General features: G+C 40.1%; 1 protein-coding gene across 1 annotated transcript; it reads right to left on the reverse strand.

The window, feature by feature from the left end:
• Positions 1-8,732: 8,732 nt before the first annotated feature.
• Positions 8,733-9,962, reverse strand: LOC115980956. Its single transcript, XM_031103152.1, has 3 exons — positions 9,783-9,962; positions 9,059-9,688; positions 8,733-8,972 (listed from the first exon to the last, which is right to left on the reverse strand). The coding sequence occupies exons 1-3, from the start codon at positions 9,960-9,962 to the stop codon at positions 8,751-8,753; spliced, it is 1,032 nt and encodes a 343-aa protein (XP_030959012.1). The 3' UTR covers positions 8,733-8,750.
• Positions 9,963-18,131: the final 8,169 nt, after the last annotated feature.

An 18,131-nucleotide genomic window follows, 5' to 3' on the forward strand; every position in this document is an offset into this window, starting at 1 on the left:
ACCAAGCACTACAGCAATCCCCCCTTTCCATGGTATCTTCATCTTTTGGTGTAGAGTGGAAGGGATAGCTCCAATGAGATGAAGCCATGCCCTTCCTAAGAGGAGGTTGTAGTTAAGGGTGACGTCCATCACATGAAATATTATAATTGTTTCCAATGGACCAATCTTGCAAGGAGCGTTGAAAGTTCCCATAACCTTCCTTAAAGTATTGTCATATGCCCTAATAGTTAAAAGAGAAGGGATGATTGTCTCCACATCTAGCCCAATGGTGAGAGTGGTCCTAAAAGGGCAGATATTCAATGCAAATCCATTATCAATAAGCACCATTGGAACATTGGTACTCATGCACTCAATGGTGATTTGCAAAGGCCTAGTGTGAGTGACCCCTTTGGGAGGGAGTTCTTCATTAGAAAAGGTGAGGGAAGGATAAGATGGAGCCTTAACTCCAATGAGAGATAGTACTTCTTGTGGAGTAGTTTTGATGGGCACATCGAAACCCATTCAAAGCATCCAAGAGAGCACTACGATGCTTGTGAAAAGCCATTAGCAAGCCCCACACGGACACATGAGCTTGAGTCTTCTTTAATTTGGTTAAGACCCTATCCTCTTCCTCTTTCTCTTCTTTACCTTTGAGTTCCGTAGGTTTGGAACCTTCTCCTATGTTTCTACCAGGGTGATCCTTCTCTAAAAATGATGGCTTGTAATGTTTCCTACTCCTAGTAATATTTGCTACATTGTCTTCAAGGGCTTTTTTCTTCAACTCGGTCATTCCTTTGGGAGTATCCCCTATACAACCATTGCACTCTTTAAAATCTCATCTTTTTCATCCCATATTCCTTGGACTTCTACTGCGTTAACCTCTACGATTTCTATCAAATTTGAACAATCCTATTTGACTTCTTCTATTTGCACCCAATTCTGATTTGGAGAAGGAGCTTGATGATAATCAAGCAAAGGGTTCTTCCTAATATAGGGCTTGGTGATGATGTTTAGATTTGGGAGGGTTCCATTGTCTATAAGGTCTTGTATTTCATGCTTGAGGCAAAAGCAATTGCCGGTTTTATGGCCGGATTTCTGATGGAAGTGGCAATATTCATTGAGGTTCCAAGTAGGAGGTACAAGATTGGGCATAGGTGTGGGATCTAAGGGTTGGATGAATCCTTTGGAAGTTAAGTTCTCATATGCTTGGATGAGGGTGATTCCTAAGTTGAAAAATTCTCGGCAGGCTTTCTTTCTGAAGCTTGGGTAGGCTAAAAGTTTGTTGAGGTATGATGGCACTCACATTCATGGGGTTAGGCTTTTTAGGGGTGGTCACTCCTCCCCTATATGTCTTCTTGATTGGAAGTTTGCTTTCACATTTCTCCAATTGTCCATTATTGATGGCATCTTCAATTCTAGTCCCACAATCACATAACTCTCCAAAAGAGCTAATAGGCGACGATAGGAATTATATGCCGGAAGCAAATTCTTGATGATCATGATGGTTTAGTCTTTCTCATTTGGCCTATTAACCATTCTAGATGCCTTCCTTTTCCACCTTGTCATGTATTCAGAAAATGTCTCCCTTACTCCTTGCTTGGTAGCCTCCAAATCCCTTAGAGTCACATCAATCATAGTATTGAAGATGAATTGATCCACAAACAACTCTACTAGTTTATTCCACACCTTGGTCTTGGTTGGGTCCAAGATATAGTACCACCTCGATGCACCTCCCGTAAGTGAGAGAGGGAAAGCATGCAAAGTTTGCTTCTCATCTAATCCTTTCATTTCAGCAATACTTAGATATCTCCTAACATGTTGCTTTGGGTCTCCAATCCCATTGAACTTTTCCGCATAAAAAATCTTGAACTTTGGAGGCAATGCAATGGAGTCTTGGAGCTTATGCCACCCATATTGTAGAGAAAATCATCCATCCCCTAGGCCTTCCGAAAGGCCAGTTGCATCTTCTCCATTTTCTCCTTCACGGCCATGGTATCCGCAGTGAGCTTCTTAAATTTTTTGTTTCTTTCATACTCAACCTTATCCCTTTCATCCCAATCTTCATCTTCATCATGTATATCCACATGTATAGACTTCTTAAGCTTGCTCTCCTCTAGCTTGGTGAGACAACCCTCCATCTTCTTGAGAATGTCGTTATATTCTTCTATTGCCTTAAATATCTTTTTTGTGTTCATGTCATCATTTGGAGCATCCATTCCTTCTTGAGATACTTCCTCTCGAGATGTCTCTCCTTGAGATAACTATTCTTAAGATGTTTCCTCGATCTTGACCAAATGTCTTCCATTCTTTTCTCAGACCCAAATTGGAGTGTGGACATACTTATCTTGGTGGTGTAATGGTGCCTGAAAAGAAGTCCCATTTTTATTAAGCCCATGTCCCAATTACAAGGTTCTTTGTATTAATTTAGATGTTCTTAGAAGAATCTTTAAGTTCATTTTAATGAAGGCCCAATTACAAAATCACTCCATTTCCTCTCATGAACCTTGCCCCTTATTTCATTGAGCTTTAGTTCATTTACAATAAAGTTTTCATCTTACTTTCATGGGCTTTCATTAGAATGTGCTTAGAGATTTTCAACCCTTTGTCTCAAATATAGGCTTACAATGCATTCATCACCTTTAGGCTCTTTTCTTTCCATTCATTATCATCAAATTTTTTTTTTTTTTTTTGAAGTAGCCCTTTAGCTAGAATATAATATAGCCTTCCTTTCAAAGTCCATGAATTTCTCATCATTTTGGGCCTAGGCATGCAACAGGAGGCCCAAGATTAGGGAATTTCATTTCGGCTTTGTAGGATGTTGGATGCTAAGTCCATAGCATATTTGTTACCCTAGGCACAAGGTTCTTTTTCAAGAGACCTTTTGATTTGGGCTTACGGTAGCAATTACGCTATGGTCTTATGAACCTTTCAAGTTAAGATATGCCTTTGGATTTTGGGATAAGCCTCTTATGTGTGAGAACTTCTTTTCTTTTATCCCAATATCTTAAGGTATGCCATTACTTTTGGGTCATCCTCAAATGTTTACATCTTTTATTTGTCCTTTAAGAATTAGGTGAATACAAGATATATGATTGAACAAACAAGAGATATAAAAAGGGTACCCTATCATGGATAGGATCTAGGATCTCTCTAAGTGTGGGTAGGCTCCTTAGAGCTAAAAGGACAGATCGTAACTAGGTGGCCCATGATTCCAACCAAGGGCCTAAGTGGACCTTTGTGGATTGGTGGCAAACCGTTAACGTACTCAAAGTCCATCATAGGCAATGACACAGATTATGAGTTGGTGGGATTAACTTCAAAAGGCTTTGGCCTGAATGGAGTATACTCACCTTTCCCCTCATTACCAGCCGGGGTAAAAGGGACAAAAGAACCAAGTGAAGTGTGTGTAAACAAGTATTGAACAAGCCTTTATTAAGATTAAGAAATAAAACACATTAGAATCAAACTCTAAATCCCCAGCGAAGTCGCCATTGTGGGCGCAACACGCCTGTCGGGCTTTTAGGGGAGTGCCTAATACCTTACCATCTTATAACTCAACCTTTGAATTAAATAAATTCAATTGAATCACCACAATAAGGGATACAAACAAAATCTAATCCATTTGTGTGGGTTTGGCTCAAAGGTAGAGGCGAGCCAAGGTCACGATCTCTCACACTACATAACAACTAGACTAATAGACTAAGGTTCGTACAATGTTTTAAGTGTGACAAACCAATTTAATGGGAGTTCTGCGACATACATATTATATGTGATATAGTATGCTATACCTAGAATTATGCCATTAAGTAGATAATCAATTTTGCCACTAACATTTTTCTAGGCTATTGAGGTTCAAAATTACAATAATGAACTAGGCCTTTAAAAAATAAAAGAGGCCCAGCCCATGAAGAAGAAAGGCTTGGCCCTTGAAAAATAAAGAAGTAAGGAACTCAGCCCATGAAGAGAAAAGAATAAAATATTAGGCCTTAGGAAGAAAAAAGAGGCACAAAGGGAAGCATGGGCCATGGCTTAAGTAAAACAAGGTACTCAAGGAAGCCCAACAGGGAAGAAGGTGGGAGCTGGGTCAGGTTACATAGGATCCACCAGAGTCAGAGGTAGGGGATCCTCGGGAGATGTAGGGAAAACCAGTTGGGATTTGGATAGCTTAGGGAGGCATGCCCATGGGCACAAGGAACGAAAGAAGTCATGTCCCATTAACCGCCCACAATTCAGAAGAAAAAGCTTTGGGAATAGATGGTAGCTTAGGAATAAGCACCTGATGAAGGAGCCTAGTACCTCGAGTAAAGCATGAAAGGGGAACCAAGAAGGAAGGTGGTTGGGAGCCTTTCTGCCTTCCATCATCAACAATGAAGAATCTGCCTATTTAGAGGAAATGGATAAAGTGTGAAGCAGCCAGAGCTCTAAAATGCCTTTTTTAGAGACCTTAGGAAAAGGATGAGAAGCCTTGACTTGGGAAAAGACATCTAGGATTAATCAAACAGGATCTCTCATTAGAGGAAGGTCAACTGAGGACTTTTAGGCTGCCAAACCTCAAAAAGGGAAATAATGAGAGAAAGGGGAAAGGACCAGTCACCAATGTTGCAGACATAACATTGATTCTAGTACCCAGAGCACAAAGAATGGATCAATAGCATGAATAAAAAGAAAAAGAAAAATAAAAAACCTAGAAGTGGCACTATAAAAAGGGCTAAAGCTCCAACCAAAAGGCATTCAGCAAAGAAGTAGTTGATACACGATAAAAGATACAAAAGAGAGTTGTAAGCTTGAAATAAAGTAAAAGAGTGAGATATCGTGAGGGATCCTACGGAAATATTGGAGGATACACTTGGATTCAAAGGGATTCAAACCTCACAAGTCTTGGAAGCTCAAAAGAGCTATCTAAGTTTGTGATTTTTGAACTTTATTGAACCTTGTGATATATCCCAGCTGAGTAGGACTCAATGTATTCAAATATTTGATATGATGAAAATATAATTTCACTCTATGTTGAGGATCCTAACATTCATTTTATTTGCATTCTTTTTAGTTCCTTTGTTATTTCTTAGTTATTTTCTTAACCAATATATATATATATATATATATATATATGTATGTATGTTTATGTATATTTGTGTTGTGGAATCTATGTTTCGTGCACAGAATGACTCGTAAATGGCCTAACAAAACCGTGGTGAGTCAAACCCAGTCCACCAACTATTTACACTATCCTTTGGAGGCCCAAGATCCTCTCAAATTATTGGGCTTGAGCCTGTCCAAAGCAGGAACCCATATAGATCAATCTATGACCTTAAAAATAAAATATTAAACTATATACCTAAACAAAACTACATAATATTAGTATTATTATTTCATTTACTAGGGTGGTCATAAAAAACCAAATTCTCTTGAAATAGGTTAATCTATGACCCTAAAAATAAAATATTAAACTATATACCTAAACAAAACTACATATTATTATTATTCAAAATTAAGGGTAGATGTCCTTTTGCACACTCTAGTCACCAAAATTTTGAGAAAGAGCTAATCACACGAAGATATACAAAAAAGTGTCATTAGCTCTTATGTATATCTGATTTAAATAAATTAATACTTAGGCACATGACTATACCGTTTAGAGGTGACCACGAGTTGGTTCGGGTAAGGTTTGTGCCCAACCCGTGACCGACCCGACCAAGTCGGGTTAAAAATTTTCAAACCTGCTGTCGACCGATTAGATAATTGGGTCGAATCAGATGGTTCTTTGCCAGAAGGTGGTCAAGTCTCGGTCGGGGTTGGATCTGACCAAAACTCGCTAGATCTAGCCGAAATTTGGTGAATTTGGCTGAAAACTGGCCTTTTATGGAAAGATCTCGCCGGATCTAGGTGGATCTCAAAGAGATCTCGCCTAATACAGTTAATATTTGTGAGTGTTTGGATTTGCATTTGGCTGAAGCGCATTTCTGCCTTTGCGGTTTTTTTTTTTTTTTTTCCAGCGCTTATGAATAGTAACTCACACTATTCATGTACATGGATTACACTATGCAAGAGACAAAGTACACTATTCATGCACTATTTATCACTGTTTACGCACTGTTTATGGGACCCACAACCACTTTATTCAGAAAAAAAAATTAAAAATGGGTTCCACGGCACTATTTACATATTTAAAAATTATTTTACTACAGTGTTTTCAGTTTTCAGCAAAGTAAGCTGTATCCCAATACATATCCCAATATTGATTAGACCTACCAAAGAAAAAAAAAATAAAAAAGAAGGCGAAAAGCACATTTTGGTCCCTACATTTTCAGCCGATTCCCGTTTTAGTCCCTAAGTTTTATTTTTACCACTTTTAGTCCCTCTCCTGAAAAATGGTTCCATTTTGGTCCCTACCGTTACATCATAAACGGATATTGCTGACGTGACAAACGGCATTGATAATCAATAATAAAATAATGTCTATAGTAACCTGACTTGCCATTGTTCATTACTCCCCGCCCTTAGTAGTCATGTGCCACTCACGTGACGGTCCCTAACCCAAGCAAAACCCCAAATCACCCAAATAGAAATCCCTAACCCCCAAATTTCCTCAGCTCCTCGCTCATCAGTCACCACACGGATTGAAGTCCCTCACCAATCACGAAACTCAAAAACACCTTCAAATCAATTGCTCCTCGCTCACCACACAGCCGAAAACCATCTTCAAACCAACTGCTTTCCATGGATTCAAGCTCGATGTCATTGAGTGGAAGCTTGAGGAAAAGGGGCCTAACCCGATGCTTCTGCTAAGAGAAACCCGTTGTGGTCGTTTCGTGGACACCTGACAACCCTGGAAGAAGGTTCTACGGTTGTCCAAATTACTGGGTAAGGTAGTATCTCTCTTTGTAATGTTTTTAAATTTCTGGGTTTTTAACTTTGGAAGCACTTCAGCTTCCCTTTAGCCTTTCTGGTTTCCTTCTTCATTTTCGTTTCAATCTTGCAATCCCCTTTAGTCTAACTCTAACCCCTCTCTCTTTCATTTACAGACCTTTTATTTCTCTTAGTTTTCATTATTGTCTCGCTAAGACCGTCATTTTGATCTTAAACCAACACAGCTTCATAATATTTGACAACCAAATTTTTTTTGCTAATTCGTAGAGAAAACCCAAGTTGGTTTTCTTGTCTTGGGAACCCAGAATTTCTTTTCTTAAATAAATAAAAATTTTAAAAATTTAAGAAAAAAAAAAAAAAAAAAAACTCAACTTGTTGCTGACAATATAAATTGTGCTAATACAAGAACATTGTGCTAATACTATTTTAGTTTCTGGTAAGGTAGTATTTGCTAACACTATTTGTTATTATTTTTCATGATTTTGGTTGTTCATTTAACATCATTTATCTGGCCCTTGGGTGTCAGGTTGGACGTAAGTGTAAATTTTTTCAGTGGCTTGATAATGAAATCTGCGAGCGTGGCAAGGTGCTGATTCCGGAGTAGAGGCAACGGATTTTGACCCTTGAAGCTACCATTGTAGACTACAGGAAGAGAGAGAAGAGGTTGCTCATTTGCCTGGGGCTGTCTCTAATGATAAATGGGATGCTACTTTGTTTGATGCTTCTTCTGGTTGGCTAAATAGGTGGGGTGGAAATGGGTCATTGGGTGGGTAGGTATTAGTGGAAAAAGGCCTAAATTTTGTTGTATGTATTAGTGGCAAAAGGTCTGAATTTTGGTGTATGTATTAGTGGAAGAAGCCCATTATTTGTGTTGGAATGTGTTGGTATGTAGTAGTGGGAAAATGCCTGATTTTTTGGTGTAATTCTCTTTGCAATCCAACACTTTAGCAATGGAATATGGTCTTTTTAATTAATCTATGATTTGTGTACCAATTTATTACATTGTTGTTAAGTGTTTGTGCTAAAGCAGTTTGTGATATTAACTGTGCATCAACTGTCAATTTTGATATTAACTGTGCAATTTGAGAAAGCATCCTGTTTTAGACAGCAATTTGACACAGCAATTTGACACAACAATTTGACACTGCAATTTTGAATGGAAACAGCAATTTGACACAGCAATTTGATACTGCAATTTGACAGCAATTTAGAGAGCAACTGGCTGTAAAATAAAAGAAGCAGCTCTTTATGTATTAAAGGAGCTGGCTGCAAAATATTTAGCATCACTCAAAATGAAGGAGTTGGCTACAAAATATTTAGCATCACTCAAAATGAAGGAGCTGACTGTAACATATTTAGCACACCAGCAGCCTGCATAATTTACCAAACTTGCATAATTTCTGCATAACTTACCAAACCTGCATAATTTCTGCATAACTTACCAAACCTGCATAATATACATTTATTCATACATTATTACATCATTACACATTAATTCATACATCAAATATCATTACACATTAAACTGGCTACTGCCCAGCACATTAAACTCCAATGCTCACCAAACCTGCATAATCACCAAACTGCCAAGCAAAGCTAAAAACCAGCAAATTTGAGTTTAAGCCTTTTAAAAACCAAAGCTAAAAGCCAGCAAATCTGAATAATGGAAGCTGAATCATCATAACAATGGGAGAATAATTACAAAATATTTAACACCAATGATAGTTTTTGGTGTACCACAATAATTACAAAATATGGGACAAAGTCTACCAAGCACATTCATACAAAAAAGGACTTAGTCAGCCCATAAACATATGCCAATTGTTCTAGCAGTTACATAAACATATGAAGAGTGCTTCAACATATAGCACAACAACAAAAAAAAAAGGTCCTGCTTCAGTTTGCTATCTTTTAACAGATCTCATTGCTGCCATATATCTTGCTGCATTCCCAGTTGCATTCCCAGTTGCATTCAAGGTCTCAGTAGTGACTGCACTTCTCTTCCTCTGTCTTTTTGGTCTTGGATTGGATTGGTTATCAGTGGGGGGTGGAGGTGCACTTGTGGTCACATCATCATTAGAGCTTGGTTGTGCCCTATGTACTGTTGGCTGAGCATCCTTGGCTGCCTGCAAGCACAAGCACAATAACAATTAATAGTTTGCCAACTGAAAAACAAAACAATGAGGATATCTAAGTCAAAGTGTATATTTACCCTCCTAGTGGTCCTACTAGCTTGGGATGCACTCCCAAGCAAGGAGGAGTTCCCTCCTACTTCTCCCTTACAGCTCCTCTTGTTGTGTTCTAATTTCCCACATAACTTGCATTGTTTTGAGATGCCTAGGCCTCTATTTTTTCTGTGACTTCTAGGTTCATCAGGCTCCAGTGCCCTCTTCTTCTTAGGCCTGCCAGGAGGTTTCCTCTTGATAGGGGGTTGCATAGATGGCAGTCCACTAGGTCCCCACATATTCTGGCCATTGATGGGCTCTATAATGGGTTCATAGCAATCAATGTAGGTAGTCCTTTTGTAACAAGCATTGACATACTTTTTAGCATCTTCTCTGTTGAAAAATATACAAGAAATGGCATGGCAACATGGTATGCCAACTATGTCCCACTTCCTACAGCTGCATTTCTTCTCTTCTAAGTCCACAATGAAACTCTCCGGCCCATTCTTCACTTCAAACTTCATACGACCAGCCCAACATGCTATCCACTTGCTGCATGCCAACTTCTCCTTGTACAGCCTCTTCCTTATCTTAGTACACAACTCAGATTCCACCTTCATAATCATTTCTCTGTTTGCTTGAAATCTAGTCATCAGATATAGCCTAATACACTCAAACTGCAAGCACATAGAGAGAAAGGGAGAATTAATCATTCATGAATTACACAGGTCTATGGATCATAATGCACATGAAAGGGAGAATTATGCATACCATGGTGATTATAGGTTTGCTCCTGAACTTAGTTATCGTGCTATTGAAGCTTTCACACATGTTGTTCAGGACTGTGTCACTCTGGCCATCACTTTTAAACATATGCCTAGCCCAGATAGTTGTTGAGTGAGATTGCAGCCATTTGAATGCATCTTCATCCACCTCATTTAGCTCATTCATTGCCCTCTCAAATGCTTGCCGATAGGTAGCCTTGGCTGCTTTCCAAAAAAAGTCTCTAATAAGGACACCAGGATGATTTTTCCTCAAATTTTAGTATAAATGTCTGCAGTAGATCTTGTGCTCGTACTGTGGCCAATTGTCAACAAAGGTGTTCACCAACCCCTGCAAAGCACAATCATTTAATTCAGCAAGCAATGAAACTACCATCAACTACAATTAATTCAACAAGCAATAAAGCTACCATCATACCTTCTGCTGGTCAGATATGAACACCCATTTGTTGTCATCTCCTATGTCAGCAAGCAATAAATTAAGAAACTAGGTCCAAGTGTCCTTTGTTTCAGCCTCGACTACTGCATATGCGAATGGGAAGTATTCATCATTAGGATTTCTGCCAACAGCACACATCAGTTGACCACCTGTCTTGGTCTTTAGATGGCATGCATCTAGACCAATGATTGGCCTGCACCCTGCCAAGAAGCCCTTCTTGCAACCTTCAAGGCAGATGTAGATTCTTTCAAAATATGGCAGCCCAGTTGCCAATCCATGCTTAGTTGCCAAATCACCATCATCATAAGTATGCACCTTCATCAATATTGTGCTCCCAGGACTGCACCTTCTCAACTCATCACAGTACTCCCATAGTTGGTTGAACTATGCAGTGTGGGTCCCATCAACAGCATCTTGAGCTTTCTCTCTAGCCCTACTTGCCTTGCCTGCACTTATGTTAACCACATACTTCTCATGCACATCATCCTGAATATCCTTAAGCTTTATGCCAGGCTGTCTCCTAACCCTCTTCACTAATTTATTCCCAATGTATGATGCTGTGCACCTTGAATTTCTATAACTTCTGCTGCATGTGTGTTCCATGTTCAGTGTTTTCAATCTAAAACTCTTCTCCCTTGGCACCTTTGCAAGGTAGGTAACAAACTTGCACCCTGGCTAGCATCGGGCTCTCACTCTCACCAAGTCATTTTTCACAAATTTTATACCCCACCCACTATGGACTGCATAATCAGTTATAGCATCTTTAAATTGTTTAGCTAAGATGAACAACATATCTTTTTCAAACCTAAGGTTCTCAGCTTTGGCTACTGGCCTAAAGATTAGGTATTTGTAGCTCCTAATAGAATTGTCAACCTCAGCAACAGGGATGTCATCATCACTTGAATCATCACCATCCTCACTGCTTGATGATAATTCGTCAAGGCTAAGCAACTCCTCACTCTCATAGTCAGAATTCATGACAGCACCACCCATTTGTCCTAGTTCAACCTCATCATCTTCAGCTTGATTGTCCCAACTATCAGGACTATCTTCACCAATATTCATTGGTTGCACTTCTGGCTCTTCTTCTAAGTCACTCCTCTCATCCTCACTACCCTCACTACCCTCACTACTCTCCTTAACTTGGTCATCAACAACTGGTGCTTTGCCAGCCCTCCTAGCACAAACTTGCTCAGCATCTACCTCATGTGGCTCACCATGGTCAACATTAACAAATTCAGCATTATCATGGCTTCCAAATTGTGAAAAATCAGGTCTGTACTCTTCATTATCATACTCATAATAGTGATCATTTTGAAGCACACTGTCACTAGCAAAACCTCTAAGGCCTTAGCATCTACACCTACACCTTCTACTTCACTACCAGGTACTCTAGCAACTAAGGGATCAAAATCCTTCACTGGTAACTCAACTGATTCATGCACTGGATGCTCCACAAAGACATGAATCTCCCCATATCCCTTCACCAAGTCAGTCATGAACATAGTAGCATCATCATCAACCACCTGATGGAAATTTGACCGCTTTGGGTTCACACCAAGTATTTTATACCATAGCTTATCTACTTCAGAGTAGCCAAAATCCCACATATACTCTCAATCTCTACTATTGACCACCTATTTGGGTCACAATTATCCATTATATCAACTGTCCCTCCCACATACACTTGAGGGTCCCACATGAAATGCCCACCATGGTGGACATGCAGAGTAAAAAGCTCATCCATCCTGCATGCAAGTCACGGGAAGAAAACAGAATGAAAATGAAAACAGATATTAATAATACTTTGTTAGGCTAATAAACAAATAAAAAAGCATATAATACCGACAAAGGGATCACATGGACCCAGCCACTTCTTGAAAAGCAAGACACAATACAGACAATCAATGCAAATACCAACACAAAGATTCCATGGTTTATTAAAGGTCAATATAGTGGTCCCTGATAAACAATAGTGACACATAATACAGACAAACAATGCAATTGCCAACAAAAATACAGTCAGTATTGTGGTCCCTAATAAACAAAAGTAAAACAAAAATTAAAAAAAACAGAGCCGCAAATAACAAAAGCAACACACAACAGCCAAACAATGCAAATCCCAACAATATTCCACTATCACGGTCAGTATTATGTCCACTACAAAAACTATAAAGGGAGAGAGGAAGAGAGAGAGTGAGAGTGAGACACAACGAGAGAGAAACAAAGATAGATTGAAATTCCAGAGCAATAACAAAACACAACATCTCAAAATTCCCAAATTCTCAAAACCCAACAATTGAGATTCAAACCCAGAACGATTACCCAGCACTTAAAATGGCATTCATAACATAACGAGAGAGAGAGAGAGAGAGAGAGAGAGAGAGAGAGAGAGAGAGTTGGAGAGAAATACAACCTTCGCAATCTGCTCAGCACAAACACACTGAAGCTTGCTGATTTGTGGGTTTTTTGTGCTTGCCGATTTGTGGGTTTTTTGATCGGTCTTGTGATGAGCAACGGGTAAGGTAAGAGATTAGAGATTTTCAGTAAGTTCACCGTTAGGTCTACTTGGGTGATTTGGGGTTTTGTTTGGGTTAGGGACCATCATGTGAGTGCCATGTGACTACTAAGGGTGGGAGTAACTAACAGTAACAAGTCAGGTTACTATAGACATTATTTTATTATTGATTATCAATGCCGTTTGCCACGTCAACAATATCCGTTTATGATGTAACGGCAGGAACCAAAATGGAACCGTTTTTCAGGAGAGGGACTAAAAGCGGTAAAAATAAAACTTAGGGACTAAAACAGGAATCGGTTGAAAATGTAGGGACCAAAATGTGTTTTTTGCCTCTCTTTTCTTTTTCTTTTTTTTTTTTTTTCTTTGGTAGGTCTAATAAATATTGGGATATGTATTAGTATTTTTTTGAGAAAGAACTTGAGTATTTTTATTAATGTAAATGAGTTACATCCGAAAGTAAAACCGACACAATATGAGATGGAACATCTTCCATCCATACTTGAAAATCTGGTATGCCTATAGCATATCTCGCCAGATCATGAGCTACACAATTGCCGTTTCTCTTTACATGAGAATACAACACTCTTTGAAAATGATTTGAGTAAATTTTAACATCCTCTACCAGCAGACCCAATGGGCATAGGTTCTGTTCTTGAGATTTCAAAGCTTGAATCAAATGTAATGCATCACCTTCGAGAATGACATTTTGGAACCCCAGCTCATGTGCAAATGACAAAGCTTTCCGGGCAGCCAACGCTTCTGTCACACCAGCCTCATACGCCTGAAAAATACTCTCTGAACAAGAAGCCAAAACAGCACCATAGTTATCCCTTATTACAACACCAATACCAGCTCTATTTGCATCATCAAAGACTGCTCCATCAAAGTTAACTTTCACAAAACCAGCCGGCGGTGCACTCCATCTGTTTCCTCCATTTCTGTTACTCCTTACCGCTGTACCTGCTGCTTCTGTGCTGGTTTTATAATGCGCCAACCATTCAGCTGCCAGATCAGCAACATGATGCAACGGATAAGCTTGCAAATTAAGCCTCACCTTGTTCCTTTGATTCCAAATAGTCCAGGCCGTGTAAGCCAGCAGCTCCAAAGACTTCCCTTCCTCTATCATCCATGACAGCAGCTCTCTTACACAAGTGAACTCCATTTCGCACCTAAACCCCCATTTTTCCTGATCAGTCCACACTACATCCAGCTCCGGGCATGACCACAAAGCATGCACCGAGTCCTCCACTGCCAGTTTACACCTTTCACAGATTGGTTCCTCTAAGATTTTCCTACGCATCAAAGCTTGTTTGGTTGGAAGTACATTACGGCAAGCCCTCCAAAGAAAATTTTTTATCTTTGGGGGAGCTTGCATCCGCCATATTTCCTTCCAAACTCGCTTATGACAGATAGGGGGAGTTTGAAAATTTAATTGCAGCTCCTCTTCTTCTTTAAGGAACCTATATCCGGACTTACATGTGTAATTTCCGGAGGTTGAGTAAGGCCAATACAAAGTGTCCTCTGTCACATGTCGACTTAGGGGGATTTTCTTGATCAACTTAGCATCCTCTTCCACAAATAACCCATCCACCATCTCTTCATTCCATCTTCTTGTAGTTGGGTCAATAAGTGAATCTACGGTATAATTTTCAAGACTCTCCAATGGGCAGGAAGGCAGAAACGTTGGATGTTTTCTTGGCAGCCAACGTTGCTGCCAAATGTTTATTTTTTCTCCATTTCCTACCCTCCATATTGCCCCCCTTTGAATGATGTCTCTTCCTCTAAGGATACTCTTCCAAGCATAAGACCCCATCCTTGACTCGGCAGCCTCCATAAGCGATGAATTTGGGAAGAAACGAGCTTTAAATACTTTGTAAAAGAGTGAGGATTTATTATTCAATAGCCGCCATGCTTGCTTTGCTAAGAGGGAATCATTGAACATAGCAAGATCTCGAAAGCCCATACCTCCAATAGTCTTAGATTTTGTCATCTCTCCCCATTTTATCCAATGGATTTTCCTACGGTCTCCCCTTTGGCCCCACCAAAATCTTTTGATTAGAGCCTCAATTTCATTGCACAAACTCACCGGTAATTTGAAACATCCCATAGTGTAAGTGGGGATGGCTTGTATGACCGCCTTTATAAGCACTTCCCTTCCGGCTTGTGAAAGTAACTTTGCTTCCCACCCTTGAAGTTTCCGCCAAACTCTCTCCTTAATGTAGCTAAAACTTTCTTTTTTTCGTTTCCCAACCAAGGAGGGCAGCCCAAGGTATTTTTCATAATGCAAGATTTCTGGTACACCTAAAGCCGCCTTAATTCCATGCTTCACCCCCTCCGGAGTAGACTTGCTAAAGAACAAGGAGGTTTTACTCTTATTCATTTTTTGACCCGAGGCTTCTTCATACTCTTTTAGTATCTCCAAGACATTGTTGCACTCCTCCATTGTTGCCCTGCAAAAAATAAGACTATCATCTGCGAAAAGCAGATGCGTTAGTTTTGGGCCCCTTCGACAAAGGGAGTAGCCATGGATATCACCATGTAGGTCCGCCTTTTTAATTAAGCCATTCAACCCCTCCGTACAAAGAAGGAATAGGAAGGGGGAAAGTGGATCTCCCTGCCTAATCCCCCTTGTAGGATAAATCATCCCACATGGTTCTCCATTTACCAACACAGAATATGAAACTGTTTTTACACAACCCATAACCAAATTTATCCACCTCTCCCTAAAACCCATTTTCCTCATTATCCCCTCCAAGTAATACCACTCCACCCGGTCATACGCTTTACTCATATCCAATTTCAGTGCCATATACCCATACTTACTCCCCTTGTAATTTTGTAGACTATGCAAGGTCTCGAAGGCCACCAAAATATTATCAGAAATTAATCTACCCTTAGTGAAGGCTGATTGGTGTTCAGTGATAATGGATGGAAGTAATTTTTTGAGGCGATTTGCAAGAATTTTGGAATAAATTTTGTAGAGGACATTACAAAGGCTAATAGGGCGAAATTGGTGTGCATATTCAGGGGAGTTTATTTTTGGAACAAGTGTGATAAAAGTATGGTTTAGGGGCGTAGGTATAGTACCTGAGTTCAACCATGACAATATGGCTAAGGTAACATCATGATTCACCGTGCTCCAAAAATGTTGATAAAAGAGCGGAGGCATGCCATCTGGTCCAGGAGCTTTGAGGGCCGCCATCTGTTGGAGTGCAGTAGCAACTTCACTTGCTTCAAATTCTCTACAGAGGCTTTCATTCATCTCCTCATCTATCACTGTAGGCACACAATCTAAGATACCTGTAGAAACCCTCCCATCTGTTGAGGTAAATAGAGACTTGTAATAGTTCACCATTACTTCCCCAATATCCTCCTGTCTAGTTCTCCAAACACCTCCCTCATCCCTAATACCTTCCATTGTGTTCTTCCTATATCTCTTTGAGGCATAGCTATGGAAATACTTTGAATTTTTATCCCCTTGATTTGCCCATAGAATTCGTGATCGTTGAGCCCACATCGCAGCTTCCCTATCTTGCAACACCTCAATTTCTTTTTTAATCTGTCTCACCTTAAAATTATCCCCACTAACCATGGCTACCCTCTCTTCTCTAGCTAGGTCCTTTTTCAACAGGTTCAAGTCCAATCTTACATTCCCAAAAACATTTTTCTCCCATTGCCCCAACTCCTTACCACACTTCTCCACTTTTTTTAGTATATCATCCTCATCACCAACTTCATACCCACTGCCCCACGCCGAAACTACCACCTCCTCACAACTGGGATTTGAGAGCCACATTTGTTCGAACCGGAAAATTTTTTTCCGAGTAGGTGGGTGCAGGCCAGAAAGAGATAATAGAATTGGAACATGATCCGAAGAGTTACATGACAAATGGTACACCCTTGAACCTCCAAACTTCATGAACCAACTATTATTTACCAAACACCTATCAAGCCTCTCCCAAATTGAAGCCCCATTTTCGAAGTGCTTGCTCCAAGTGAATTTAGAGCCCTCAAATCCCAAATCCATGAAACCACACTCATCAATCACCTCCCTAAATTGTTGCATCTGATTATAAGGCCTTCTTGCACCCCCAAGCTTCTCCTCTTGTTTGATAATTTCATTAAAATCCCCATAACAAAGCCATGGTTTTTCCGGTCTAGAGTTTAAAGCCCTAAGTTTTGCCCAAGCTTCATGACGTCTAGCTGTATCCGGTTCACCATAAAAACCCGTTAATCTCCACTCATTCTCCGTATTTTTATCAATCACCGCATCAATATAGTACCTATCTGAATCTTCCACCTTTAAATTGATCGAAGCTTTCCAATAAAGAACTAATCCCCCACTCCTTCCCACTCTTGGCACCACCCATCTATGATCAAAACCAATACTTCTTTGCACAAACTCTAGCCTAGCATCATCTGTAAGCGTCTCGGCTAAAAACACTACAGTGGGATCTTTTGCCCGTATGATTTCCACGAGCTCCCTCCCTGTACGTAGGTTCCCAAGCCCACGACAGTTCCAAGCTAAACAACTCATTGCTGTTGGCGGGGCTGCACATCAGCTCCCGCCATTACAAAAGTTTTGTTTTCTCCACTAAGGATTTTTTGGACTCGCTTTGCTGAAACCTCATTATGATCTGCCTCTGTCACAGCCCTTCTTTTCTTCCCTTGTGACTGAAAATTTGCTGCTGTGTTGCCCTTAGACTTTTCCCTTTGTCTGCGTGTCCAGGTTGAAGAAACACGTGAGTTGGGAGTGTTGTGAATCCTGACTTCCTGAGCAGCACGTGAGTTGGGAGTGTTGTGAATCCTGACTTCCTGAGCAGCACGTGATTGCTTAAGTGTTGGATTCACACTTAAGTTGTCACGTGCACTTAAATTCTCACATGCATTAGGGCTTCTTGCCAAACTTCTACCCGTTCCAAGCATGCTAGCCGCCCCAAACTCCTGAGCCAGACTTAACTCCTCTTTATTTCCTTCATCAGCAAATTCAGTTTCCTTAGGAGTCTTCAAATCCTCAATAATTTTCTCCTTAATTCCCTCTTGATTGACCGTGTCTCCCATATTAATTCCATCCCCTTCATTACTCCTTAATGACCTAATTACTTCCTCGTCTTCAAGGCTGACATTAATGCTAGCCGTTACTCCATGTGGCTGCTCCGGTACATTTTCTCCACCAGAAACAGAGGTCCGACCTGAATCAGAGTCTTCCGGTGTACCTGAACTTCTCTTCTTCTTCTCGGCATAGAACCCAGGGACTAATATTGCACTTCGTCTTGCAGCAACAAATGGTGGAGCTCTCAAAAACGGACCAAATTCACGTTGCTCAGGAGTAAGAGTACCTTCACTGTCAATCCATAACCCGCAGTCTCTGTCATCGT

Source organism: Quercus lobata, chromosome 3 (assembly GCF_001633185.2).
Source record: "Quercus lobata isolate SW786 chromosome 3, ValleyOak3.0 Primary Assembly, whole genome shotgun sequence".
Classification (NCBI taxonomy): Eukaryota; Viridiplantae; Streptophyta; class Magnoliopsida; order Fagales; family Fagaceae; genus Quercus; species Quercus lobata.